Raw genomic sequence first — 25,969 nt, 5'->3', positions numbered from 1 at the left:
GTGGCTCACCCAGGAGGGTGCATGTATTTGTTTTCTGTTCTAGTCAAGCACTAACACACCTGATTGTACTAAGCAAGTAATCAACTATGTTAGCGGAATAAGGCCAATGCATGGTCCTGGGTTAGAACCAACATGTGCATATTTTTGGAGTCTCACAGGAATGGATTGAGAAACACTGTACAAAGGGCCTGTTGCTGGCTGAAGGTCTGACAAAAACCTTTAGAACCTTCCCTTATTTTTTTTATCCGTTAAGCTACAGCCACACTCAATGTGTGAACATGGATGAAATCATGATTTTCACTCAGTGGCCTGTTTATTAGGCACACCACCCTGTTCACGAAAATGGATTGCTCCTACAGACAGTGAGTCACGTGGCCGTGGCTTGTTATATAAAGCAGGCAGACAGGCATCCCGTTACTGTTCGATAGAACGTTAGAATGAGTGACCTAAGTGACTTTGAGCGTGGTATGATCATCGGTGCCAGGCGTGCCCGATCCAGTATCTCAGAAACACCCGTCCTCCTGGGCTTTTCACGACCGACAGTGTCTAGGGTTTACTGAGAATGTTGCGACAAACAAAAAACATCCAGTCAGCGGCAGTCCTTTGGGCGAAAACAGCTCATTGATGAGAGGTCAAAGGAGAAGGGCAAGAATTGTGCAAGCTAACAGGCGGGCCACAAACAGACATAACAGCACAGTACAACAGTGGTGTGCAGAACGGCATCTCGGAATACACAACTCATCATCCTTGTCATGGATTGGTTATTGCAGATGACCACACTGGGTTCCACTCATATCAGCTGAAAACAAGAAGAAGTGGTGCCCGTGAGCACGCGATCACCAACACTGGACAATTGAGTGGAAAAACATTGCCTGGTCCATATCTGAACAGTGTTTCTAACCAAACCCAATAGATAATCTCTGGGATGAGGTGGAACGGGCTGTTCACAACATTAATGTACCACTTCCAATCCACTTCCAATCTGCAGCAACTCCATGATTCCATCGCATCAGCATGGACCAACATCCCTGTGGAATGTTTCCGAGGGGTTGTGCCGTGGCGGAGATCTTTGTGGGCTATACTCGGCCTTGTCTCAGTAAATTGGTGGTTGAAGATATCCCTCTAGTGGTGTGGGGACTGTGCTTTGGCAAAGTGGGTGGGGTTATATCCTTCCTGTTTGGCCCTGTCCGGGGGTGTCATCGGATGGGGCCACAGTGTCTCCTGACCCCTCCTGTCTCAGCCTCCAGTATTTATGCTGTAGTAGTTTACGTGTCGGGGGGCTAGGGTCAGTTTGTTATATCTGGAGTACTTCTCCTGTCCTATCCAGTGTCCTGTTTGAATTTAAGTATGCTCTCTTTCTTTCTCTCTCTCGGAGGACCTGAGCCCTAGGACCATGCCTCAGGACTACCGGGCATGATGACTCCTTGCTGTCCCCAGTCCACCTGGCTGTGCTGCTGCTCCAGTTTCAACTGTTCTGCCTGTGATTAATATTATTTGACCATGCTGGTCATTTATGAACATTTGAACATCTTGGCCATGTTCTGTTATAATCTCCACCCGTCACAGCCAGAAGAGGACTGGCCACCGCACATAGCCTGGTTCCTCTCTAGGTTTCTTCCTAGGTTTTGGCCTTTCTAGGGAGTTTTTCCTAGCCACCGTGCTTCTACACCTGCATTGCTTGCTGTTTGGGGTTTTAGGCTGGGTTTCTGTACAGCACTTTGAGATATCAGCTGATGTACGAAGGGCTATATAAATAAATTTGATTTGCAGAATCCATGCTCCGAAGGATTCAGGCTGTTCTGGAGAAAAAGGGGGATCCGACCGAGTACGATAAGGGCGTACCTAATAAACTGGCCACAGTGTACATCATTGTCCGTCAAAAGTACAACTCAAGTCAACTATTATCGGATGAGTTTGTCTGTCAAAAGACTGCGTTTTTTTGTCAGAGAATCATCATCCGTTGTCATTCATCCAGCACCTATTGAAAAAGCATAATCTCCATCCAAAATTCTCAGACACAAAATGCCATTGTGTCAGCAGCCTTACACCTATCAGATCAGGTTCCCTGAGATCTGTAGACACTGAAGGGGATTTGGGATATTCCCGGTCATGGCTTTGTCTGTAGGGCCCATGGTATGGGTTGAGAGTTCCACTTAAAATGTATATACTCATATGGCAGTAGCACTATGGATGATTCTGTAAAGAAGTGTGTGGTGTGCCTGGTATTATGTCCCGAGTGACAGACATGCATTATGTAAATCAAATGTAACTACATTATTTGGATGATTGGTGGTTGTCAGTGTGTGCAATCGGAGTTGGGGTCAATTCAGTTTAACTAAGGGATCGATTCAATCTTTATTCAGTACAATTTAAATGTAATTTGCGATTGAGCTGACATATGCAGTGTTTACTGTGAATACTGTTTTCTAACATTGCCTTTAAATATCAATCACGCTATAGCGCTGAACCACCGCCATACAGATTGAATGAGCACAATGAAGAGACCATTGTAATATTAGAAACCTTTTATTGAAAGGTTCTGGTCAGAGTATAAATCACACTACCAAGTCTTAATCTCAGAAGATCAAAGGCATTTACAACAGAGTTTCTCACATACATCTGAAATAAAAACAGACTGAAAATGATATAAATAAGTTCTATGGAAAATAAAACTCAGCTTACAAAAAATATATGCATTTATGTATACATTTTCTCACATCAGTACAAGTACATCTATACTGTACAGATTCGGTAAGTATCATTTACAGCCCTGTGTTGAATCATACAAGACTGGTCCAAAAATAGCCCCTAGCTCTGAGCCCTTCAGTGTTGGCAAACCTGAAGTGCCTGGATAGGTATAAGCAATATAGTAGATGCTCCCCATAGCATACAGGAAGGCTAGTTCTACATTCCAAATAGAGCCCTATCCCTATTAACCACTTCAGTATAGTCTAGTGTAGACTTCAAGGGTTTGGGGTTAGGAGTCGATTTGTAATTGAGCCTAGATGGGGAAACATATTGCCTACAAACAACTAACCAGTCCCTTCAGATCTGCAAACTTTAAAGAGGGAAAGGCTAGGAGAAGACAAAGGAGCCAAGGAGCTGTTTTGGGACTGAGCCATTGGGTACCTAGAATAGGTGCCTGAAGAACAAAGTGTAGCTAAGTAGGGCACAGGCACTAACGCACGGGTCACAACGCTTTTCATAGAAAGAACCTACGTAGATTCACTAACAAACGTGAAGTGAGCTACTTAGCGTACATTCCTTCTTCAACCCTCTTCAGACGCTATGAAATGCATCCTTCCTCAGAGAGTGCACTACGTGGTGTAACACCTGGGTTTGTCACACATTCAGAGGCTAACTACCGTAGCGCCTATTGACGATAGTATCTTGTGGCTAGGGCAGTTGTAAGAACCCCGACGCTCGTTCTGAACGTTAAAATGCGTCGCTTGCGGTATGGTTTTGGAAACATAAGGAACGCATCTTTTCATATTAGCAACAAAATAATAATTTTTAAAAGGCTAAATTACTACACACCTAAATATGATGAGGGTTCCCACACAGCCATATTTCCATGTTACTTCACTTGTTTATAGAAAACAAACGGAAGATAGAGGCGTACCTGTGCTAATTAGTTATGTAAATGGTAAACAGACTCCAAAAACGTGTTGTCACTGAAAAATACTGTCGGCTGTAGCTGTTAACACCGGTTAAACAGTCTACAGTAAGCGTATATTTTCCATTTGTGAAATTCTTTTGATATAAAAGTAGAGGGATTTATGTTTCTTGAACCGTACCATAGTTGAGAATCGATTCAAGTTTAGCTTGAGTATTTGGCTGTTTTGGCTGCCAGAGCCAGTTCGCCTTTACACAGAACATGTAAAGGTCCTTGGACTACAAGGAGAAACTTTAGGCTCCTTTAGTCCATTGGACTAGTTTTTACCCTCCAACTGTATTAGACCAGTTATTACTTCAAGGAATGGAGGAAGAAAGAAAGGATGCATTTCAAAGTTCCAAACAGGGCCTTACTGTAAGTTGTAGCCTGATCCCAGATCTGTATATGCCTTAGCCAATTCAACTCCTCTGTGTATGTACTATGGCATGTCAATTATAGTATTGCTGAAGCAGCAACAGATCTTGGAGAAGGCTAAGTAAGTTGTACAATAGAGAGAACTACACGTTCATAATAAAAAGTCTTTATGCTGTGGATGTGTGGTGTGGGGTTTCAGGGGGTGTTTTAACGAGTGCTGCGGCCTCGTGTCCTGGAGAGGAACTGCAGGTTTGGTGTGTGTCGTGTCCTTTACTTTTGGTCCTTTAGAGGGCGCTAGTGTCCGACTCTCAGACTTGGAGCGAGCGCCTCGACAGTCACTGTGGTGAGACCTGTCTGCCAGGGAGAGGGGCGGGGCTTGGAGTGCATCCATAGGCTTAAAGAGGTCAAAGGTTACGAGTGTCCGTGGGGGTTTGTGGTACGAGGGGGGGCAGCTAGGGGCAGGGTGAGGTTTCTTCCTCTCGTCCTTATGGTTGACCTCTCGATCTCTCTTTCCTTCCTTCACATGAGAGGGTGTGGGTCTAGGAGAGAGAACCTTCCCATCCTCCTCTCTCCCTGGATTGGGGTGTGTGGATGGGTTACCCTCTTTCCCCTCTCTATACCCATTTCTGTCCTTCTTTCCATGAGAGGGTTTGTGTCTGTGTGTGCTGCTCTCTCTGCCCTCCTCTCTCTCTAACCGTGTGTGAGACTGTGTCTGTGCACCATTACCACCTCTGTCCCTGTCTCGTTCCTTCTTGATTTGAGGCTGTGTCTTTGAGGCAGTGTCTGTCTCCCTCACTCCCTTCTCCCTCTGGGTGTGTTGGGGTTGATGTGTGTGTTTCCTCTCCTCATCCTCCTTTTTCCTAATGGGTGGAGATATCTCTGTTTGTGTGGTGATTTCCATAACACTCTCATCTTTCCCCTTCTCTTTCTCCTTCACTCTATCCTTCTCCTTATCTTTCCCTCTTTCCCTTTCTCTGTCCTTATCTTTCACCTTCGCCTTCTTCTCTTTCCCCCGCTCCTCCTTCTCTTTCCCCTGTTCCTTCTTCTCCTTCTCCCTCTCCACTTTCTCCAAATCTTTCCCCTTCCCTTTGTCCTTCTCTTTTTTGACTTGTGGAGGTGTTTGTGTGGCTGTGCTACAATCTATTACCCTCTGCCTTTCATTCTGGACTTGTGGAGGTGTCTTCTGATGTCTTTCTTCCTCGTCTCTCTCTATGCCAGCCTGCTGTGATGCCTTTAATAGTTCATTATCTTTTCCATCTCCCTCCATCAGCACTTGTGGTGGCATCTGTGGGGGTGTAGTGCCATCTCTTGCTCTTTTTCTCACTCTCTCTTCCATCTTGTGATGGTCATCATCCTCCTTTCTTTTCTTGATTTCCAGTAGTGTTTCTGTGACTGCGTTTCCTTTCCCTCTCTCCTCCTTGACTAAAGGGAATGCCAGTGTAGCTGTACAGCCTCCTCTCTCCGCTCCCTCCTCCCGTGTGTCTTCTTCCTCCTTGCAAACTGACAGCGGCTCCTGTACGGGCGTCCTTGCCCCTGCCTCCTCAGTCTTTATGTGCGTCTGTGGCTGTGTAGGAGTGTCCTCTTTCCCTCCCTCCTCCTCCTCACTTTCCTCCGTTTCTTCCGCTTCCTCTATGACTTGACTTGTTGCCTGTGTAGAAGTACAGCTCTCCTCCTCTTCCTCCCTCTCTTGGTCCAGGTGGTATTGTCTGAGGCGGATGTGCCAGGCCAGGCTGCAGACAGCAGACACAGTCTTGAACTGGTGCACCACTCCCCTAGGGATGAAGTAGATGTCGTCGTGGTAGAGCTGGATACGGGCGTAGCGGATGCCCTCTCTCCTCAGCTGGTTCAGCTTGGCATCATCTATCCACTGCACACACTACAGGGAGGGAGGGAGAGTGAGTGAGTGGGAGGGAGGGAGAGTGAGTGGGAGGGAGGGAGGGAGAGTGAGTGGGAGGGAGGGAGGGAGAGTGAGTGGGAGGGAGGGAGGGAGAGTGAGTGAGTGGGAGGGAGGGAGAGTGAGTGGGAGGGAGAGTGAGTGAGTGAGTGGGAGGGAGAGTGAGTGAGTGAGTGGGAGGGAGAGTGAGTGGGTGGGAGGGAGGGAGAGTGAGTGAGTGGGTGGGAGAGTGAGTGGGTGGGAGGGAGAGTGGGTGGGAGGGAGAGTGGGTGGGAGGGAGGGAGAGTGGGTGGGAGGGAGGGAGAGTGGGAGGGAGGGAGAGTGGGTGGGAGGGAGGGAGAGTGGGTGGGTGGGAGGGAGGGAGAGTGGGTGGGTGGGAGGGAGGGAGGGAGGGAGGGAGAGTGAGTGAGTGGGTGGGAGGGAGAGTGAGTGGGTGGGAGGGAGAGTGAGTGGGAGGGAGAGTGAGTGGGTGGGTGGGAGGGAGAGTGAGTGGGTGGGTGGGAGGGAGAGTGAGTGGGTGGGTGGGAGAGAGAGTGGTTCGGTGGGTGAGAGGGAGGGAGAGTGAGTGGATGGAGGGAGAGTGAGTGGGTGGAGGGAGAGTGAGTGGGAGGGTGGGAGAGTGAGTGGGAGAGTGAGTGGGAGGGTGGGAGAGTATGTGGGTGGGTGGGAGAGTGAGTGGGTGGGCGGGTGGGTGGGAGAGTGAGTGGGTGGGCGGGTGTGTGGGAGAGTGAGTTGGTGGGCGGGCGGGGGGTGGGAGAGAGAGTGAGTGGGTGGGAGGGAGAGTGAGTGAGTGGGAGGGAGAGAGAGTGGGTGGGAGGGAGAGAGAGTGAGTGAGTGGGTGGGAGAGAGAGTGAGTGAGTGGGTGGGAGAGAGAGTGAGTGAGTGGGTGGGAGAGAGAGTGAGTGGGTGGGAGAGTGAGTGAGTGGGTGGGTGGGAGAGTGAGTGGGTGGGTGGGAGAGTGAGTGAGTGGGTGGGTGGGAGAGTGAGTGAGTGGGTGGGTGGGAGAGTGAGTGAGTGGGTGGGAGAGAGAGTGAGTGAGTGGGTGGGAGAGTGAGTGAGTGGGTGGGAGAGTGAGTGAGTGGGTGGGAGAGTGAGTGAGTGGGTGTGGTGGAGAGTGAGTGAGTGGGTGGGTGGGAGAGTGAGTGAGTGGGTGGGAGAGTGGGTGGGTGGGCGAGTGGGTGGGTGGGAGAGTGAGTGGGTGGGAGGGAGAGGTGAGTGGGTGGGTGGGAGAGTGAGTGGGTGGGAGAGTGAGTGAGTGGGTGGGTGGGAGAGTGAGTGGGTGGGAGAGTGAGTGGGTGGGTGGGAGAGTGAGTGAGTGAGTTGGTGGGTGGGAGAGTGAGTGGGTGGGTGGGTGGGAGAGTGAGTGGGTGGGTGGGGTGGGAGAGTGAGTGGGTGGGTGGGTGGGAGAGTGAGTGGGTGGGTGGGTGGGTGGGTGAGTGGGTGGGTGGGAGAGTGAGTGAGTGGGTGGGTGGGAGAGTGAGTGAGTGGGTGGGTGGGTGGGAGAGTGAGTGAGTGGGTGGGTGGGTGGGGTGGGAGGGAGAGTGAGTGGGAGAGTGAGTGAGTGGGTGGGAGGGAGAGTGAGTGAGTGAGTGGGGAGGGAGGGAGAGTGGGAGGAGTGGGAGGGTGGGTGGGTGGGAGAGTGAGTGAGTGGGAGAGTGAGTGAGTGAGTGAGTGGGTGGGAGGGAGAGAGTGAGTGAGTGGGAGGGAGAGTGGGTGGGAGGGAGGGAGAGTGGGTGGGAGGGAGAGTGGGTGGGAGGGAGGGTGGGAGGGAGGGTGGGAGGGAGAGTGGGTGGGAGAGTGGGTGGGTGGGAGGGAGGGAGGGAGGGAGGAGGGAGGGAGAGTGAGTGAGTGGGGTGGGTGAGTGAGTGAGTGGGTGGGTGAGTGAGTGGGTGGGAGAGTGAGTGAGTGAGTGGGAGAGTGAGTGAGTGAGTGGGAGAGTGAGTGAGTGGGTGGGAGAGTGAGTGAGTGAGTGGGAGAGTGAGTGAGTGAGTGGGAGAGTGAGTGAGTGGGTGAGTGGGAGAGTGAGTGAGTGGGTGGTGGGGAGAGGTGAGTGGGTGGGAGAGTGAGTGAGTGGGTGGGTGGGAGAGTGAGTGGGTGGGAGAGTGAGTGAGTGAGTTGGTGGGAGAGTGAGTGAGTGAGTGGGAGAGTGAGTGGGTGGGAGAGTGAGTGAGTGGGTGGGTGGGAGAGTGAGTGGGTGGGTGGGAGAGTGGGTGGGTGGGAGAGTGAGTGAGTGGGTGGGTGGGAGAGTGAGTGAGTGGGTGGGAGAGTGGGTGGGTGGGTGGGTGGGAGAGTGAGTGAGTGAGTGGGGTGGGTGGGAGAGTGAGTGGGTGGGTGGGTGGGAGAGTGAGTGGGTGGGTGGGTGGGAGAGTGAGTGGGTGGGTGGGTGGGTGGGAGAGTGAGTGAGTGGGTGGGTGGGAGAGTGAGTGGGTGGGTGGGAGAGTGAGTGGGTGGGTGGGTGGGTGGGTGGGTGGGTGGGTGGGAGAGTGAGTGAGTGAGTGAGTGGGAGTGAGTGGGTGGGTGGGAGGGAGGGAGAGTGGGTGGGAGGGAGGGAGAGTGGGTGGGTGGGAGGGAGGGAGAGTGGGTGGGTGGGAGGGAGGGAGGGAGGGAGGGAGGGAGGGAGGGAGAGTGGGTGGGTGGGTGGGAGAGTGAGTGAGTGAGTGAGTGGGTGGGTGGGTGGGTGGGAGGGAGAGTGAGTGAGTGGGTGGGTGGGAGGGAGGAGGTGAGTGAGTGGGTGGGGTGGGAGGGAGGGAGGGAGAGTGAGTGAGTGGGTGGGTGGGAGGGAGGGAGGGAGAGTGAGTGGGTGGGTGGGTGGGAGGGAGGGAGAGTGAGTGGGTGGGAGGAGGGAGTGAGTGGGTGGGAGGGAGGGAGGGAGGAGTGGGGTGGGAGGGTGGGAGGGAGGGAGGAGGGAGAGTGGGTGGGTGAGTGGGTGGGAGGGAGAGTGAGTGAGTGGGAGAGTGAGTGAGTGGGAGAGTGAGTGAGTGGGTGGGAGAGTGAGTGGGTGGGTGGGAGGGAGAGTGAGTGGGTGGGAGGGAGAGTGAGTGGGTGGGTGGGTGGGAGAGTGAGTGAGTGAGTGGGTGGGTGGGTGAGTGGGTGGGTGGGTGGGTGAGTGGGTGGGTGGGTGGGAGGGAGGGAGAGTGAGTGGGTGGGTGGGAGGGGGGAGGGAGGAGTGAGTGGGTGGGTGGGAGGGAGGGAGAGTGAGTGGGTGGGTGGGAGGGAGGGAGGGAGAGTGAGTGGGTGGGTGGGAGGGAGTGGGAGGGAGAGTGAGTGGTGGGTGGGGAGGGAGAGTGAGTGAGTGAGTGAGTGGGTGGGAGGGGAGAGTGACGTGAGTGGGTGGGAGGGAGAGTGAGTGGGTGGTGGGAGAGTGAAGTGGGTGGGAGAGTGAGTGGGTGGGTGGGGAGAGTGGGTGGGTGGGGAGAGTGAGTGGGTGGGTGGGAGGGAGAGTGAGAGTGGTGGGTGGGTGGGTTGGAGGGAGAGTGAGTGGGTGGGTGGGTGGGAGGGAGAGTGACGTGGGTGGGTGGGTGGGAGGGGAGGGAGGGGAGAGTGAGTGGTGGGTGGGTGGGAGGGAGGGAGGGAGAGGTGAGTGGGTGGGTGGGAGGGAGGGAGAGTGAGTGGGTGGGTGGGACGGGGAGAGTGAGTGGGTGGTGGGAGGGAGGGAGGGAGGGAGGGGGAGTGAGTGGGAGGGAGGGAGAGGTGAGTGAGTGAGTGGGTGGGTGGGTGGGTGGGTGGGTGGGAGAGTGAGTGGGTGGGTGGGTGGGTGGGTGGGAGGGCGTGGGAGGGAGAGGGAGAGTGAGTGGGTGGGTGGGAGGAGGGGGAGAGTGAGTGAGTGGGTGGGAGGGAGAGTGGGAGGGGAGGGAGGGAGGGCACGGGAGAGTGGGTGGGTGATGGGGTTGAGTGGGTGGGAGGGAGAGTGAGTGAGTGGGAGAGTGAGTGAGTGGGAGGTGAGTGGGTGGGAGCGTGAGTGAGTGGTGGGTGGGGGAGAGTGAGTGGGTGGGTGAGTGAGTGGGTGGGTGGGAGAGTGGGTGGGTGGGAGAGTGGGGGGTGGGAGAGTGGGGGTGGGGTGGGAGAGTGGAGTGAGTGGGAGAGTGAGTGAGTGAGTGGGTGGGAGAGTGAGTGAGTGGGATGGGTTGGGAGAGTGAGTGAGTGGGTGGGTGGGAGAGTGAGCTGAGTGGGTGGGTGGGAGAGTGAGTGGGTGGGTGGGAGAGTGAGTGGGGTGGGTGGGAGAGTGAGTGGGTGGGAGAGTGAGTGGGTGGGTGGGTGGGAGGGAGAGTGAAGTGGGTGGGAGGGAAGAGTGGGTGGGGAGAGTGGGTGGTGGGTGGGTGGGTGGGTGGGAGGGAGAGTGGGTGGGGTGGGTGGGAGGGAGAGTGAGTGAGTGAGTGAGTGAGTGAGTGGGTGAGTGGGTGAGTGGGTGGGTGGGTGGGTGGGTGAGTGAGGTTGGGTGGGTGGGTGGGTGGGTGAGTGGGTGAGTGGGTGGGTGGTGGGTGGGTGGGTGGGGGTGGGAGGGAGAGTGAGGGAAGTGGGTGGGTGGGAGGGAGAGTGAGTGGAGTGGGTGGGAGGGAGAGTGAGGGAGTGGGTGGGTGGAGGGAGAGTGAGGGAGTGGGTGGGTGGGAGGGAGAGTGAGGAGTGGGTGGGTGGGAGGGAGAGTGAGGGAGTGGGAGGGAGAGTGAGGGAGTGGGTGGGTGGAGGGAGAGTGAGGGAGTGGGTGGGTGGGAGGGAGGGAGTGGTGGGTGGGTGGGAGGGAGGGAGGGAGGGAGTGAGTGAGTGGGTGGGTGGGTGGGTGGGAGGGAGAGTGAGTGGGTGGGAGGGAGAGTGGGTGGAGAGTGGGTGGGTGGGAGAGTGGGTGGGAGAGTGGGTGGGAGGGTGGGTGGGTGGGAGGGAGGGAGAGTGGGTGGGTGGGTGGGTGTGTGGGTGGGTGGGTGGGTGGGTGGGAGGGAGAGTGAGTGGGTGGGAGGGAGGGAGAGTGAGTGAGTGAGTGAGTGGGTGGGTGGGTGGGTGGGAGAGTGAGTGAGTGGGTGGGTGGGTGAGTGAGTGAGTGAGTGAGTGAGTGGGTGGGTGGGTGGGTGGGTGGGTGGGTGGGTGGGTGGGTGGGTGGGTGGGAGGGAGGGAGAGTGAGTGGGTGGGTGGTGCGGGAGGGAGGGAGAGTGAGTGGGTGGGTGGGAGGGAGGGAGGGAGAGTGAGTGGGTGGGTGGGTGGGTGGGTGGGTGGGTGGGTGGGTGGGAGGGAGTGGGAGGGAGAGTGAGTGGGTGGGTGGGAGGGAGAGTGAGTGAGTGGGAGGGAGAGTGAGTGAGTGGGTGGGAGGGAGAGTGAGTGGGTGGGTGGGAGAGTGAGTGGGTGGGTGGGAGGGAGAGTGAGTGGGTGGGTGGGAGGGAGAGTGAGTGGGTGGGTGGGAGGGAGGGAGAGTGAGTGGGTGGGTGGGTGGGAGGGAGAGTGGGTGGGTGGGTGGTTGGGTGGGTGGGTGGGAGGGAGAGTGAGTGGGTGGGTGGGAGGGAGGGAGGGAGGGAGGGAGTGAGTGGGAGGGAGAGTGAGTGAGTGGGTGGGTGGGTGGGAGGGAGAGTGAGTGAGTGAGTGAGTGAGTGAGTGAGTGAGTGGGTGGGTGGGGTGGGTGAGTGAGTGGGTGGGTGGGTGGGTGGGTGGGTGGGTGGGTGGGTGGGTGGGTGGGAGAGTGAGTGGGTGGGTGGGTGGGAGGGAGGGAGGGAGTGGGAGGGAGAGTGAGTGGGTGGGTGGGTGGGAGGGAGGGAGAGTGAGTGGGTGGGTGGGAGGGAGGGAGGGAGGGAGGGAGGGAGTGAGTGGGAGGGAGAGTGAGTGAGTGGGTGGGTGGGTGGGAGGGAGAGTGAGTGAGTGGGTGGGAGAGTGAGTGAGTGGGTGGGAGAGTGAGTGAGTGGGTGGGTGGGTGAGTGAGTGAGTGGGTGGGTGGGTGGGTGGGTGGGTGGGTGGGTGGGAGGGAGGGAGAGTGAGTGGGTGGGTGGGAGGGAGAGTGAGTGGGTGGGTGGGAGGGAGGGAGAGTGAGTGGGTGGGTGGGAGAGTGGGTGGGTGGGAGGGAGAGTGAGTGAGTGAGTGAGTGGGTGGGTGGGTGGGAGGGAGGGAGAGTGAGTGGGTGGGTGGGAGGGAGGGAGAGTGAGTGAGTGAGTGGGTGGGTGGGTGGGTGGGTGGGTGGGGGGAGAGTGAGTGGGTGGGTGGGAGGGAGAGTGAGTGGGTGGGTGAGAGTGAGTGGGAGGGAGAGTGAGTGGGAGGGAGAGTGAGTGGGAGGGAGAGTGAGTGGGAGAGTGTGAGAGTGAGTGGGTGGGTGTGAGAGTGGGTGGGTGGGTGTGAGAGTGGGTGGGTGGGTGTGAGAGTGGGTGGGTGGGAGAGTGGGTGGGTGTGAGAGTGGGAGGGAGCAAAAAGGAGGAGTGGAAGGGGCAGTAGAGGAGATTACTTTGTAGGTTAAAGCCACCATTGACACACAATCATTGGTTAATAATCTGTTCTAATAATCCATGTAGAATCCATTGATTTTAGAAGTACCTGTGAGAGGGGTGGTTCGTACAGGTCTAGCTGGAGCCTCTGGACCACTTCAGGGAAATCTCCAGCGTGGAAACACACCACGTCTTTGGTAATCCTGGCAGGAGCATCACTACAGGGACAGTCAAGGGGAGAGAGACACTGTCAGCAAGAGGAGCTCAGGTGTGTACAGATATGGAAGGGCTGTGTGTGTGTGTACTAGATCAGGGGTACAAAGGCCAGGTGTGTACCCACCCCTCTCCACAGCGCACAGCCTTGAGCACCCCTACGGCGGCGGTGGTCTGTCTCTCGAAGCCCTGTCCGATGTGGTCGGCGTGGGCTCTGGTCCGGTCCTCAAATAGCATCTCCCTGGGCTCGCTTGCCCGCGGCAGGTACTGCAGGTTCTTGATCTCATTGGTTGACCTGGAACAGGGGGAAATGTAAATTGACCTTAAAAGTAGTAACAAAATGCCAAAGGATGTGGCATAAGGATAACAAATCCTAAGATACCTCGGACTACTTCATTGTTGTCAGCTATTAAGTCTAAAGTCTTATGTCATGTTGGTGGCTTGCTGCCATGCCTTGGTTCTTGTCCCTACCAAGCCTAGACTAAACGCAATCTTTTCACTATGGTGGTCAAACAACCATGCCAAACAAAACAACTCAACACACCTCTTTCTCTTGTAGGGGGACTTGGGCATGTCAGCCACAGGGATCATCTGTTCCCCTGGTCTGACCCACATGATGGGCCCATCATCACTCTCTGTGGGACTCCGCAGGCGCAGGCTGGAGAACGTGCCCCAGGGCAGGGTACGCTGGGACCACACACACAGTTACACATCACCTCATTTACTTTGATATATTTACAGTACCAGTCAAAGGTTTGGACACACCTACTCATTCAAGGGTTTTTCTTTATTGTTACTATTTATAAGTTGTAGAATAATAGTGAAGACATCAAAACTATGAAATAACACATATGGAATCATGTGGTAACCAAAAAAGTGTTAAACCAATAAAAATATATTTTAGTAGCCACCCTTTGCCTTGATGACAGCTTTGCACACTCTTGGCATTCTCTCAACCAGCTTCATGAAGTAGTCACCTGGAATGCATTTCAAAGAAACACAAGCAATGGACATTAGACCGGTGGAAACCTGTCCTTTGGTCTGATGAGTCCAAATTTGAGATTTTTGGTTCCAACTGCCATGTCTTTGTGTGACACAGAGTAGGTGAACGGATGATCTCCACATGTGTGGTTCCCACTGTGGAGCATGGAGTAGGTGTGATGGTGTGGGGGTGTTTGCTGGTGACACTCAGTGATTGATTTAAAATTCAAGGCAGCATGGCTACCACAGCATTATGCAGCGATACGCCATCCCATCTGGTTTGCGCTTAGTGGGACTGCCGTTTGTTTTTCAACAAGACAATGACCCCAAACACACCTCCAGGCTGTGTAAGGACTATTTGACCAAGAAGGAGAGTGATGGAGTGCTGCATCAGATGACCTGGCCTCCACAATCACCTGACCTCAACCCAATTGAGAGGAGTTGGACCGCAGAGTGAAGGAAAAGCAGCCAACAAGTGCTCAGCATATGTGGGATGGTTGAAAAGGAATTTCAGGTGAAGCTGGTTGAGATAATGCCGAGAGTGTGCAAAAAAGCTGTCATCAAGGCAAAGGGTGGCTACTTTGACTTGAAATCTAAATATATTTGGATTTTTTAAACACTTTTTTGGTTACTAAATGATTCAATGTGTGTTATTTCATAGTTTTGATGTCTTCACTATTATTCTACAATGTAGAAAATAGTAAAAAATAAATGAGTAGGTGTGTCCAAACTTTTGACTTGTACTGTTTGTCTAACACACAGCACTCACCACATATTGTGGTGATTTTCATAGTCTTAAAAATCACCACAAGAGAACTAGTCAACAGAAACAAAACAGATCTCTGAAAACTTCAAAATATTTTACATTCAATTATAGTGCTGTCATAGCGGAAAAACGTATCTAGACAAATCCCAATTGTTGGAAATGACATGACTATTTGAAGCTTGCAGGTCACAGGCTATAGCCTAGCTTTAGTCTAAATCAATGTTGATCAAAACAGTTAAATAGGCTAGATTGTAATGTTGCTCAGTAAAATAGGCATATAAAATATTAGGTTACAGACAAAAGTGAACTATTCACTGCTCTCATTCTGGCACACGATGATCACCACAAAGAAATATTTGATCAACAGAAATAAGTAAACATTTCTGAAAACCTCATGTTCTCCATCTAACTATAGGGATGTTATTATGAAAATACTAAGCTGGAGACCACAGATCAATTATTTTAGATACAACTGAAAATACACATTAAAGTTCACTGCCAGACAAGTCAAAACCATTTCGCTGTCTTGCGCTGCAAAAAAGCTGCATTTAAAAAATATGTATATTTCGGATCCATTGGTAGGATACAGGCCGAACCAATTTGGATCTTATTCTCTCTCAGGTGTGACATGTTTTGGGTCGTATCTGGTCCACCTCAGATCCAAATCGGACATAGATTATTTATTTTTTATTACCGGATCCTGTCGGGGAGGAATTTAACAGATCCAATTCGGATGTTTGGGATCCGAGAAGACCTATACTCTACACCCACCTCAAGGAAGGGCGATTCCTCCAGCATGTTTATGAACTCGGGAAAGTAGTCTCCCACCTCCTCGTCCACGGCCCCCACCAGGCTGACCTGCCGCATGGCCCCCGCGCGGTACGTCCCCTGGGAGTAGGTACGCTTCACCTGGGGACAGACACAGAATGGGAGATGTGAATGGACAGATACAGTGGGGCAAGAAAGTATTTAGTCAGCCACCAATTGTGCAAGTTCTCCCACTTAAAAAGATGAGGCCTGTAATTTTCATCATAGGTACACTTCAACTATGACAGACAAAACGAGAGAGAAAAATCCAGAAAATCACATTGTAGGATTTTTAATGAAATTATTTGCAAATGATGGACACTAGCATCAGATACACAGCTGCTGAAATAGTAAATAAGGCTAGAAAGACATCTACCAACAGACAGAAGATTAATATTCAACAAACTTCGCTTTTCAACTTTTCTTTTACCATGCAAATTTTGGGTCAGTAAAAATAACCACTGAGGTTGAGAATTGTTACTGTAATTTTGACAACAAAGTTTAACCTAAATACAAGCACTCGGCTGATTCATCATCTTCTTCCCATCATGCAGAAATGGACTGTTAACACCGTAACATTATATCGCAAGACAAGCTGACCATCTATCCATCAAGAATCCATTAATGTCAGCAACATCTAGCTGTAGCAGGTGTCTCTCTCATGGCCCAATACACACAGCTACTAATGGTAACAGAAGCTCACTAATAACCCTTCAACACCCTGCAGTGTTTGTTCACATGATGGAATCAAGTCGAGTAGTAAGTGACTGCCTTTCATTTTTAGCATCGCTGAATGTTCAACCACGTGACGTCTCAGAGAGAGCAGTAGACCTTTCAAGCTATCTGCAGGGAGGAAGGAAACAGGGTTGCTAGGATACAGGAGTAAGAGTCCCTGGTCGGGGGGAAATATAAATGCAGATTCTGAACGGAAACAAACACTCGGAGAAGAATCAAGGAGTCACACTAGCAGGACCTAGTGCAGAGTTAAGAAGTCACGCTAGGCACGCATAGCCTAGCTTTCACAAACATAGGAGGGAAGAGAATGAGCTGATTGGGTCATCCTTGAGGTGTTCCATCTCCAATCATGTATTTAATATGCATCTAGTGAGGACCCCTGACAACAGTGAGTCAAGGAAATTTCTGGTTGTGACAACCAATCATATCGCCATCTACAACCAAGAGGTAACCAAAAATTGCACCTGCCAACCAATCCGAGACGCCAGCGCAATCAAGACGTTACCAAGAATTGACCAATGAGAATAGAGCTATGGAAGTGTCCGGAACTAGAAGAGGAGCCTCTCCTCTGTCTCTAACAAACATTTCATCCAACAGTAAAGTTAAAAAGTTCTCGTCTTATATTATCTTTTTCTGAAATCAGAAGTTGTCTGCTGTTTTCAATTGGAACATCTATCACTAGCAGGTACGATCATCACGAATACAGTTGGCTAACAACTTAGCTACAGTACTTACAGTGGCGAGCTGCATGTTTTGACAGGTTGTCAAAATAGTTTGTCTCTTCATGTCAGCCCCAATATTTCCATACTAGGCTGAAATCCTAGTGTGATTTTATAGCAGGCCTAAGTTTTGTTGCCCAGCTAGTTAAAGTCAGATAGCCACATTATTCATTTAAGTAATTTAAAGCTATCTAGATGTTGACATTGAATAAACATGCACTTGCTTATGCTTGTGTGTGTTATAATGTGCTGAGAGAGTTGAGATGTTAGGTAAAGGTTAGACACTGTTCATATAAAATATTCCATCTACACACCCAATTTGCTCACTGTGATTACATTTTACATCTTATACTCATCAATAAACCCCCCCTTATTTCCATAGCAAGTTGTCAGATGGGAGCCTTGTCCTGAAAGACACCAGCTTCTACAGATGCACGACTGAGAAGATCCTATCTGGCTGCATCACCGCCTGTAAAAGCAGCTGCACCGTCCCCCGGATGATCACCAAGGACTTCAGCCACGGCCTGTTCTCTTGGCTTCTGTCTGGCAGACGGTACCGGAGCATCTACCACCAGGCCATAAGACTTAAAAAGCCTGGCTGTCCACCTGCACAATCTGCTGTTCACCTGCACCGTAAGAGACAGTTTCCACTGACTCTGACAGTATTGCTTCCGACAAAGCATTGCTACCTACCGCTCCACTAAAGTCACAGCCCTTGCCCACGCACACTCACATACCACTGCTGATATTATTTATATGTACTGCTCACTTCATCTACTTGTTGACATAGCACATTTCACAGTACATACCATTACTACTAGGTTTTACTACTACTTTTATACCTTTTAATAGCTGTTTACCACTTGCCTTATTGTGTTCTTTGTTTTTGACATTTCACTGCACTGTTGAGAGGTAGTGTAACAATGAACTAAAGGAGCCTAAAGTTTCTCCTTATAGTCCAAGGACCTTACATGTTCTGTGTAAAGGTGAACTGGCTGGCAGCCAAAACAGCCAAATACTCAAGCTAAACGTGAATCGATTCTCAACTACGGTACGGTTCTAGAAACATAAATCCCTCTACTTTCATATCACATCAAAATACACACACTGTTTTGACCAGTTTTAACACAGTTGTCACTGACAGTATTTTTCAGTGACAACACGTTTGTGGCATCCGTCTTCTGTTCTCTCTCACACACACCTAAAAGACGTAGATAGCGAATTACCACAGGTAGTTGACTGCCTTCCGTCTGTTTTCCGTAAACACGTGCTCTAGCATGGCGACATGGGCGTGTAGTAACTCTAACCCCCATACAGAAGACGCCGTGGTCCAATGACTTACATGTAATGGAATGGAATTGAGAGTCATGAATTATCAAGGGCTATGTTGACAGGTAGCTTGCAAGTAAGCATTTCATTTCACTGTTTACACTAAGTTTTCCTGTGTATATCACGAACAACTTGGATTTGACTTCATTATATTTTTGACAGTAAGGATGCTTGCCATTTCAGGAGACACAGTTCAAAAAGCTGCCAATGACTTTCAAGGAGTACCTGGAGGTCCCCACCCCACCATCCAGTCCACACCTCTACCTGCATCAGGCCTCCGCTCCTGTACAGGCTACTCCACCAGCTTGGCCTGTCTGTGCCCTCTAAACCCGTGCCCGGCTGGGACTCTGCAGCCCCCTGTCCTCCGCTCCTTACAGGATGGGCATGATGGAGCCAGCAACCAGTCTCTGTCCATTTTCAATCAATTATAGAAATATAATTATTTGTGTTCAATTGTTTGTCCCTCTGTAGTGTTTATTTAACTATATTACTATTTTTCAAGCTTATACAGCACAATTTTTCATTGAGGCGCAAACAGACATGGTAAAAAACAAACAGTGCAGTTATGCCCTCAAGTGAGGCAATCAAACATTACAAACAGTGTCAGTAGAGACAAAGTGGAGTCGCAATTTAACGGCTCAGACACGAGACGTATGTGGCAAGGACAATCATGGATTACAAAGGGACACCAGCCACGCCACGGATACCAACATCTTGGTCCCGGACAAGCTAAACACCTTCAGGTGCTTTGAGGATAACACAGTGCCACCGACGTCACTCCAGAGGACTGTGGGCTCTCGTTCTTCATGGCCGATGTAACACATTTCAGCGCTTTAACCCTCGCAAGGCTGCTGGCCCAGACAGCATCCCTAGCCACGTCCTCAAAGCATACGCAGACAAGCTGGCTGGATTGTTTACAGACATACACTACCGGTCAAAAGTTTGGACACACCTACCAATTCAAGGGTGTTTCTTTATTTTGACTATTTCCTACAGAATAATAGTGAAGACATCAAAACTATGAAATAACACATATGGAATCATGTAGAAACCAAAAAGTGTTAAACATATCTAAATACATTTTATATTTGAAATTCTTCAAATAGCCACCCTTTGCCTTGACAGCTTTGTACACTCGTGGCATTCTCTCAACCATCTTCACCTGGAATGCTTATCCAACAGTCTTGAAGGAGTTCCCACATATGCTGAGCACTTGTTGGCTGCTTTTCCTAAACTCTGCGGTCCGACTCATCCCAAACCATCTCAATTTGGTTGAGGTCGGGTGATTGTGGAGGCCAGGTCATCTGATGCAGCACTCCATCACTCTCCTTCTTGGTCAAATAGCCCTTACACAGCCTGGAGGTGTGTTGGGTCATTGTCCTGTCAAAAAACAAATGACAGTCCCACTAAGACCAAACCAGTTGGGACAGCGTATCGCAGCATAATGCTGTGGTAGCAATGCTGGTTAAGTGTGCCTTGAATTCTAAATAAATTACAGACAGTGTCACCAGCAACGCATCCCCACAACATAACACCTCCTCCATGCTTTACAGTGGGAAGTACAAATGCGGAGATCATCCGTTCACCCACAACGGTTCCACAAATAAACTTTTAACAAGGCACACCTGTTAATTGAAATGCATTCCAGGTGACTACCTTGAATCTGGTTGAGAGAATGCCACGAGTGTGCAAAGCTGTCATCAAGGCAAAGGGTGGCCATTTGAAGAATCTTTGGATTCTATATTTGGATTTGTTTAACACTTTTTTGGTTACTACACGATTCCATATGTGTTATTTCATAGTTTTGATGTCTTCACTATTATTCTACAATGTAGAAAATAGTAAATAAAAATGTAAAATAAACTTTGAATGTGTTCTAAAACTTTTGACTGGTAGTGCATTCAATCACTCCCTATTCCAGTCTGCTGTCCCCACTTGCTTAAAGATATCCACCATTACTTTCTTTGGTACAGGAACAAAGGTAACTGAACTAAATGACTATCGCCCCATAGCACTCACTTCTGTCACCATGAGGTTCTTTGAGAGGCTAGTTAAGGATCATATCACCTCCACCCTACCTGACACCCTAGGCCTATTTCCATACCGCCCCAATATATCCACAGACGATGCAATCGCCATCGCACTGCCCGATCCCATCTGGACAAGAGGAATAACTACGTATGTAGGAACGCTGTTCATTGACTACAGCTCAGCCTTCAACATCATAGTACCCTCCAAGCTCATCATTAAACTTGGGACCCTGGGTCTGAAACCCGGCCTGTGCAACTGGGTCCTGGACTTCCTGACGGGCCGCCCCCAGGTGGGGAAGATAGCCAACAACACTTCCACTACGCTGATCCTCAGGGGCCCCACAAGTGAGCGTGCTCAGCCCCCTCCTGTAGTCCCTGTTCACTCATCACCGTGTGGCCACGCATGCCTCTAACTCAATCATCAAATTTGCAATGACAAAAGTAGGCCTGATTACCAACAATGAGACAGCCTACAGGGAGGAGGTTAGAGCCCTGACGGAGTGGCGCCAGGAAAATAACCAATGACATTAATTTGGGGACAGGTCGAAAAGCATTAAACATGTATGGCACTTTAGCTAGTTAGCTTGCACTTGCTAGCTAATTTGTCCTGGGGTATAAACATTGTGTTGTTATTTTACCTGAAATGCACAAGGTCCTCTACTCTGACAATTAATCCACACATAAAACAGCCAACCGAATCGTTTCTAGTCATCTCTCCTCCTTCCAGGCTTTTTCATCTTTGAACATATATGGTGATCGGCATCTAAACTTTCATAGTATTACCACGACGACCGGCAAAACAGTTAATCTTTCAATCACCCACGTGAGTATAACCAATGAGGAGATGGCACGTGGGTACCTGCTTTTATAAACCAATGAGGAGATGGGAGAGGCAGGACTTGCAGCGCGATCTGCGTCAGAAATATAAAGGAGTTCTATTTTAGCCTTGGCATCGCAGACGCTCGTTGGCGCGAGCGAGCAGTGTGGGTGCAATAATTGAATAACATTGATATTCAAAATGTATTTTGCAACGTGTCCGGTCTGGTCAGCATGTAAGACTCACAAACTCTTATAGATGCACCCTTGAGAGCATCCTGTCAGGCTGTATCACCTCCCGGTACTGTAACTGCACCGCACACGCAGGGCTCTCCAGAGGGTGGTGCGGTCTGTCCAACGCATCACCGGTGGTACACTACCTGCCCTCCAGGACACCTACAGCCCCCGATATCACAGGAAGGCCAAAAAGATCATCAAGGACATCAACCACCCGAGCCACGGCCTGTTCACCCCGCTATCATCCAGAAGGCGAGATCAGCACATGTGCATCAAAGCTGGGACCGAGACTGAAAAACAGCTTCAATATCAAGGGCAGCAGACTGTTAAATAGCCATCGCTAGCCGGCTACCACCCGGTTACTCAGCCCTGCTCCTTAGAGGCTGCTGCCCTATATACATATACATGGAATCACTGGTCACTTTAATAATGTTTACATACCATTTTACTCATTACATATGTATATACTGTAGTCTAGTCAATGCAATTCTATTAAACTATTACAGTATATACATATATATATACACACACCAAATATTCCATCCACATACTGTCCATACATCCCATTACACACTTATACTCCGGACCCAGACATTGCTTGTTCTAATATTTATATATTTTTTAATTCCATTTTGTTACTTTTAGATGTGTCTATTGCTGTGTATTGTTAGAAACTACAGCACTGTTGGAGCTAGGAACCCAAGCATTTAGCTACACCTGCAATAACATCTGTTAAATATGTGTATGTGACCAATACAATGTGATTTGATGTATTAGTCAGTGTTCTCCCCTTCCTCTTAATTCACTCTGTGCACAAAAGCCCTTAGCTGAACGCTCTGACTGCATTTTGATCAATTCATATTAGCTTTTGAATGTTCCATTTTATAAACAATTTAATTTTCCTGCATGTGTGATATGTGCACTGATTTCAAACAAATAAAGTATATTTGTCACTCATGTCTTCTTCCAATTCTGTGTTTGTAAATCAAGGAAGTAATTCAAATCAAAACAACTTAGCTAACATTGTGTTTGTGATGTGAACATGATCTTAAATGTATAGATTAAGCCCATTATCTTAATTGGGATAAACAAGATGTAACTCCTGTGGTGTTTAAGCTTAACATCGGGAGTCCCATAGGGCGGTGCACAATTGGCCCAGCGTCGTCCGGGTTAGGGAGGGTTTGGCCAGGTTAGGCAATCATTGTAAAATAAGAATTTGTTATTAACTGACTTGCCTAGTGTCTTTGGACACTGTGCTATCTAACCTCCAAACAAGCTTCAATGCCATACAACACTCCTTCCGTGGCCTCCAACTGCTCTTAAACGCTAGTAAAACCAAATGCATGCTTTTCAACCGGTCGCTGCCTGCACCTGCATGCCCGACTAGCATCACCACCCTGGATGGTTCCGACCTAGAATATGTGGACGTCTATAAGTACCTAGGTGTCTGGCTAGACTGCAAACTCTCCTTCCAGACTCATATCAAACATCTCCAATCGAAAATCAAATCAAGAGTCGGCTTTCTATTCCGCAACAAAGCCTCCTTCACTCAAGCCGCCAAGCTTACCCTAGTAAAACTGACTATCCTACCGATCCTCGACTTCGGCGATGTCATCTACAAAATGGCTTCCAACACTCTACTCAGCAAACTGGATGCAGTCTATCACAGTGCCATCCGTTTTGTCACTAAAGCACCTTATACCACCCACCACTGCGACTTGTATGCTCTAGTCGGCTGGCCCTCGCTACATATTCGTCGCCAGACCCACTGGCTCCAGGTCATCTACAAGTCTATGCTAGGTAAAGCTCCGCCTTATCTCAGCTCACTGGTCACGATGGCAACACCCATCCGTAGCACGCGCTCCAGCAGGTGTATCTCACTGATCATCCCTAAAGCCAACACCTCATTTGGCCGCCTTTCGTTCCAGTACTCTGCTGCCTGTGACTGGAACGAATTGCAAAAATCGCTGAAGTTGGAGACTTTTATCTCCCTCACCAACTTCAAACATCAGCTATCTGAGCAGCTAACCGATCGCTGCAGCTGTACATAGTCTATTGGTAAATAGCCCACCCGTTTCACCTACCTCATCCCCATACTGTTTTTATTTATTTACTTTTCTGCTCTTCTGCACACCAATATCTCTACCTGTACATGACCATCTGATCTTTTATCACTCCAGTGTTAATCTGCAAAATTGTAATTATTTGCCTACCTCCTCATGCCTTTTGCACACATTGTATATAGACCCCCCCTTTGTTTTCTACTGTGTTATTGACTTGTTAATTGTTTACTCCATGTGTAACTCTTTGTTGTATGCTCACACTGCTATGCTTTATCTTGGCCAGGTCGCAGTTGCAAATGAGAACTTGTTCTCAACTAGCCTACCTGGTTAAATAAAGGTGGATTTTTTTTTTTTTTTTAAATAGGTGAAATAAAAAAATAAAAACACATTTACCCTTCAACAAGTTTGAATCCTGAAGGGTTTTCATATTAAAAAGAGAGATTTACAGGGTAAGAGGAGCGAGGATTGTCGGAAGAAGCCCAATGCTTTCCTACTGTAAGGAAAAGAAAGCATAAAAAAACAATTCTAGGGTAAATACAGCAGCCGGGTCAGCGTCATTGAGTATGTTCACTTTTGGTAGAAAATGCCCCTGAATTCGCTACAATTATTCATTCTTTCAAATCCTGATCCAGGCCATAATCTAACAACATATGGAGCGTCAAAGATTCACCAACGACTTTGGAGCAAAGATAACAAAGCCTAAATGTAAACAAAATGGGTATGGCCCAGATGGAGAGGCTAGTCCCGTGAAGACGCCGGTCTACAAAAACCACATGCACTTCAAAGTCACACATACACAACATCGGCACCAGTGTGTGGAAGTGACTGGTACTGATGTGGTGATTCTTTGGGATGCTTATAAAGCACAACAGTATTATACCAGCATTATAAAGCATTCTCTCTCATCCATCCACTGACCTGAGTGTGGAAGTTGGTCATGGTGGTGGTCTCTATATCCTTCTTCCCCAGCACCTCCATCTTGACGGGTGCGTTGGGGAACTTGTAGGAGAAGTAGTCCAGGAAGTCTGGTAGGTAGGAGGCCGCTCCATGGATGATGCCCATGACGTAATGGGCGGCGTCAGCTTGGTCCTCGCTGAATGACAGGGTGACAAACTCCTGGGCGAAGCGCTGCATCTCAGCCGGTGAGAGACAGGCCAGCTGCTGGGTGTAGGCGTGGGCCACCAAGGCTCCGCCGTTGGCCTGCTGTTCCACGTGGATCAGACTGCCAAACTCCAGCACCGCCATGCCGAGGGACGGGGCACTGTGGAGGGGGGAGCCATAGCCCAACCTCTCCCTGACCATGGAGGCTGTGGAGGTGGACACAGAAGTACTAGTGGTGATGCTGGAAGAATCCTGATGGGGACTTGGGAAGGTTTGGAAGAAACTGTTATTGCTGCTGTTGTTACTTCTGTCTGGTGTGTTGAGCAGGTCAGGCAGGTCCACAGATACACCCGAACACACAGTCTGGCTGGAGCGGTGGTACATCTTGGGCCGGCTGCGTCTTTCCCTCTCTCCGTCTTTGTGCTTCTTTTTCTTCTTTTTCTTTAACTTTTTCAAGAGGAGCTCGTCCTCAGAGTTGAATTTTGGCTTTTCTGTTGAGTCTGCATGGAAGAGAAGACGTGTAAGCCAACAGGTGTAAATAAGATGTGCATACATCTTGAAGGCACTAGCCCTGGTAAATGACCTAGCTACTTTACAGCTTTAGACTAAATGTATTATGGGAGGGAAACTAAAACAGTGTGAACACCTCTGACATGGGAATGACAAACATGGCATCAATCACCACGAAGAGCTTCTCTCATCCATACCTTTCAGTGGCATTTTCACCTCTCCATTCTCCCTCGCAACATCATTCACAACCATCCCTGGGTGGTTCTTCTTCTCCCTGTCCCTCTCCTTATCAGTATCCTTCTCCCTTTTCTTCTCTCTTTCCTCATCTTTGCCAGTATGATCTTAAAAATTGAAATGTAATACAGATTATGTAGTAACAAATATATTGATAATGATCAATCAACACGTCATTCATGTTCAACTTCTCAAGTGTAGGTCAGTCAGTAGTATTATAAACAGCTGGGCCTAGTGGCATTATGTAGGCCTACTGTACAGTGGCACTGTAACTAATGTTATCAGCTGGCCTTAGTAATTTAAAACCTAGTTTCCATGACTTTTAACATGAAATCCGTTATTCAGAAGACTGACCTCGTAACATCTTTACATCACCATTCTCCGTTTTTGTATGGCAACTCGGAAGGCTCACTTTCTCCAGGATTGAGCTCTGCATTTTAGTGCTCTTCTCTTTTTCCTTGTGACGTTTCTCCTTCGGTTTCTTCACTTTCGAAGGAGAGGCGAGAAAGTTGCTGATCTTGAAGATCTTTCGTGCGGGAGCTGGCGATGTGGAGTTGCTCGGCTTGGCCGGGCCGAAACTCCATTTCGCTGGGCTTCCATAACTCTGCTTCCCGTTGTGTTTTTCCCCTGCGCACACTACGTCCCCGTTCAATTTCTTTTGCTTCAAGCTCTTCTCCTCAATTCTGACTTTCTTGGGCGGTGGGGGGAAGACATCGTTGGAAGACTGTGGTCGACTCTCAGGTGGTATTTTGGGTACCAAGGGTTTTGGGGGATTTATTTTGCCATTAGCTGCGAAATGCATGGATCCTACGGACTCAGCCATCTTGAAAGTTTCTATTTTTTACGCTCATACGTAACTGCTGCGTGAGAGACAGGGAGGGGCGGACCCCTTGTGTAGTACGTCAGAAGACAAGAGGGTGGAGGGGGAAAAACAGTAAACACTTTGCAAACGGGAAAGTCTAGCTGTCATTGATACAATGTTATACAATGCACCCTGTACCTCAGCTACACTGTTACAATGCATATAGTACAATATTGACATTGCCACTGTACTGTAACATCTCTCACTATCAATGTGATATGAGATATATCATTGACATAGTGACATACATGAA

General features: G+C 49.7%; 1 protein-coding gene across 2 annotated transcripts; it reads right to left on the bottom strand.

Moving 5' to 3' along the window:
- Nucleotides 1-2,510: 2,510 nt before the first annotated feature.
- Nucleotides 2,511-25,713, bottom strand: LOC109888875 (lysine-specific demethylase RSBN1L). Of its 2 annotated transcripts, XM_031822890.1 has the most exons (8): nucleotides 25,209-25,713; nucleotides 24,818-24,961; nucleotides 23,928-24,610; nucleotides 15,045-15,182; nucleotides 13,071-13,213; nucleotides 12,654-12,821; nucleotides 12,423-12,531; nucleotides 2,511-5,906 (listed from the first exon to the last, which is right to left on the bottom strand). In XM_031822890.1, the coding sequence occupies exons 1-8, from the start codon at nucleotides 25,675-25,677 to the stop codon at nucleotides 4,182-4,184; spliced, it is 3,579 nt and encodes a 1,192-aa protein (XP_031678750.1). In that variant the 5' UTR covers nucleotides 25,678-25,713; the 3' UTR covers nucleotides 2,511-4,181. The 2 variants fall into 2 exon arrangements, with proteins under 2 accessions (XP_031678750.1, XP_031678751.1); XM_031822891.1 differs by lacking the exon at nucleotides 24,818-24,961 and having other exon boundaries at nucleotides 25,209-25,707.
- Nucleotides 25,714-25,969: the final 256 nt, after the last annotated feature.

Source organism: Oncorhynchus kisutch, linkage group LG4 (assembly GCF_002021735.2).
Source record: "Oncorhynchus kisutch isolate 150728-3 linkage group LG4, Okis_V2, whole genome shotgun sequence".
NCBI classification, from domain to species: Eukaryota; Metazoa; Chordata; class Actinopteri; order Salmoniformes; family Salmonidae; genus Oncorhynchus; species Oncorhynchus kisutch.
The sequence above is the reverse complement of the archived record's forward strand: the minus strand, read 5'-3'. Positions and strand labels throughout refer to the sequence as shown.

What these genes read in the sequence shown, in the direction of transcription:
- LOC109888875 (XM_031822890.1), bottom strand. Translation starts at nt 25,677, where the DNA reads ATGGCTGAGTCCGTAGGATCCATGCATTTCGCAGCTAATGGCAAAATA. An exon ending in GGTGAAAATGCCACTGAAAG is followed by an intron (nt 24,611 to 24,817) that starts GTATGGATGAGA and finishes TCTTCCATGCAG; the next exon opens with ACTCAACAGAAAAGCCAAAA. An exon ending in TGACCAACTTCCACACTCAG is followed by an intron (nt 15,183 to 23,927) that starts GTCAGTGGATGG and finishes GTCTGTCCCCAG; the next exon opens with GTGAAGCGTACCTACTCCCA.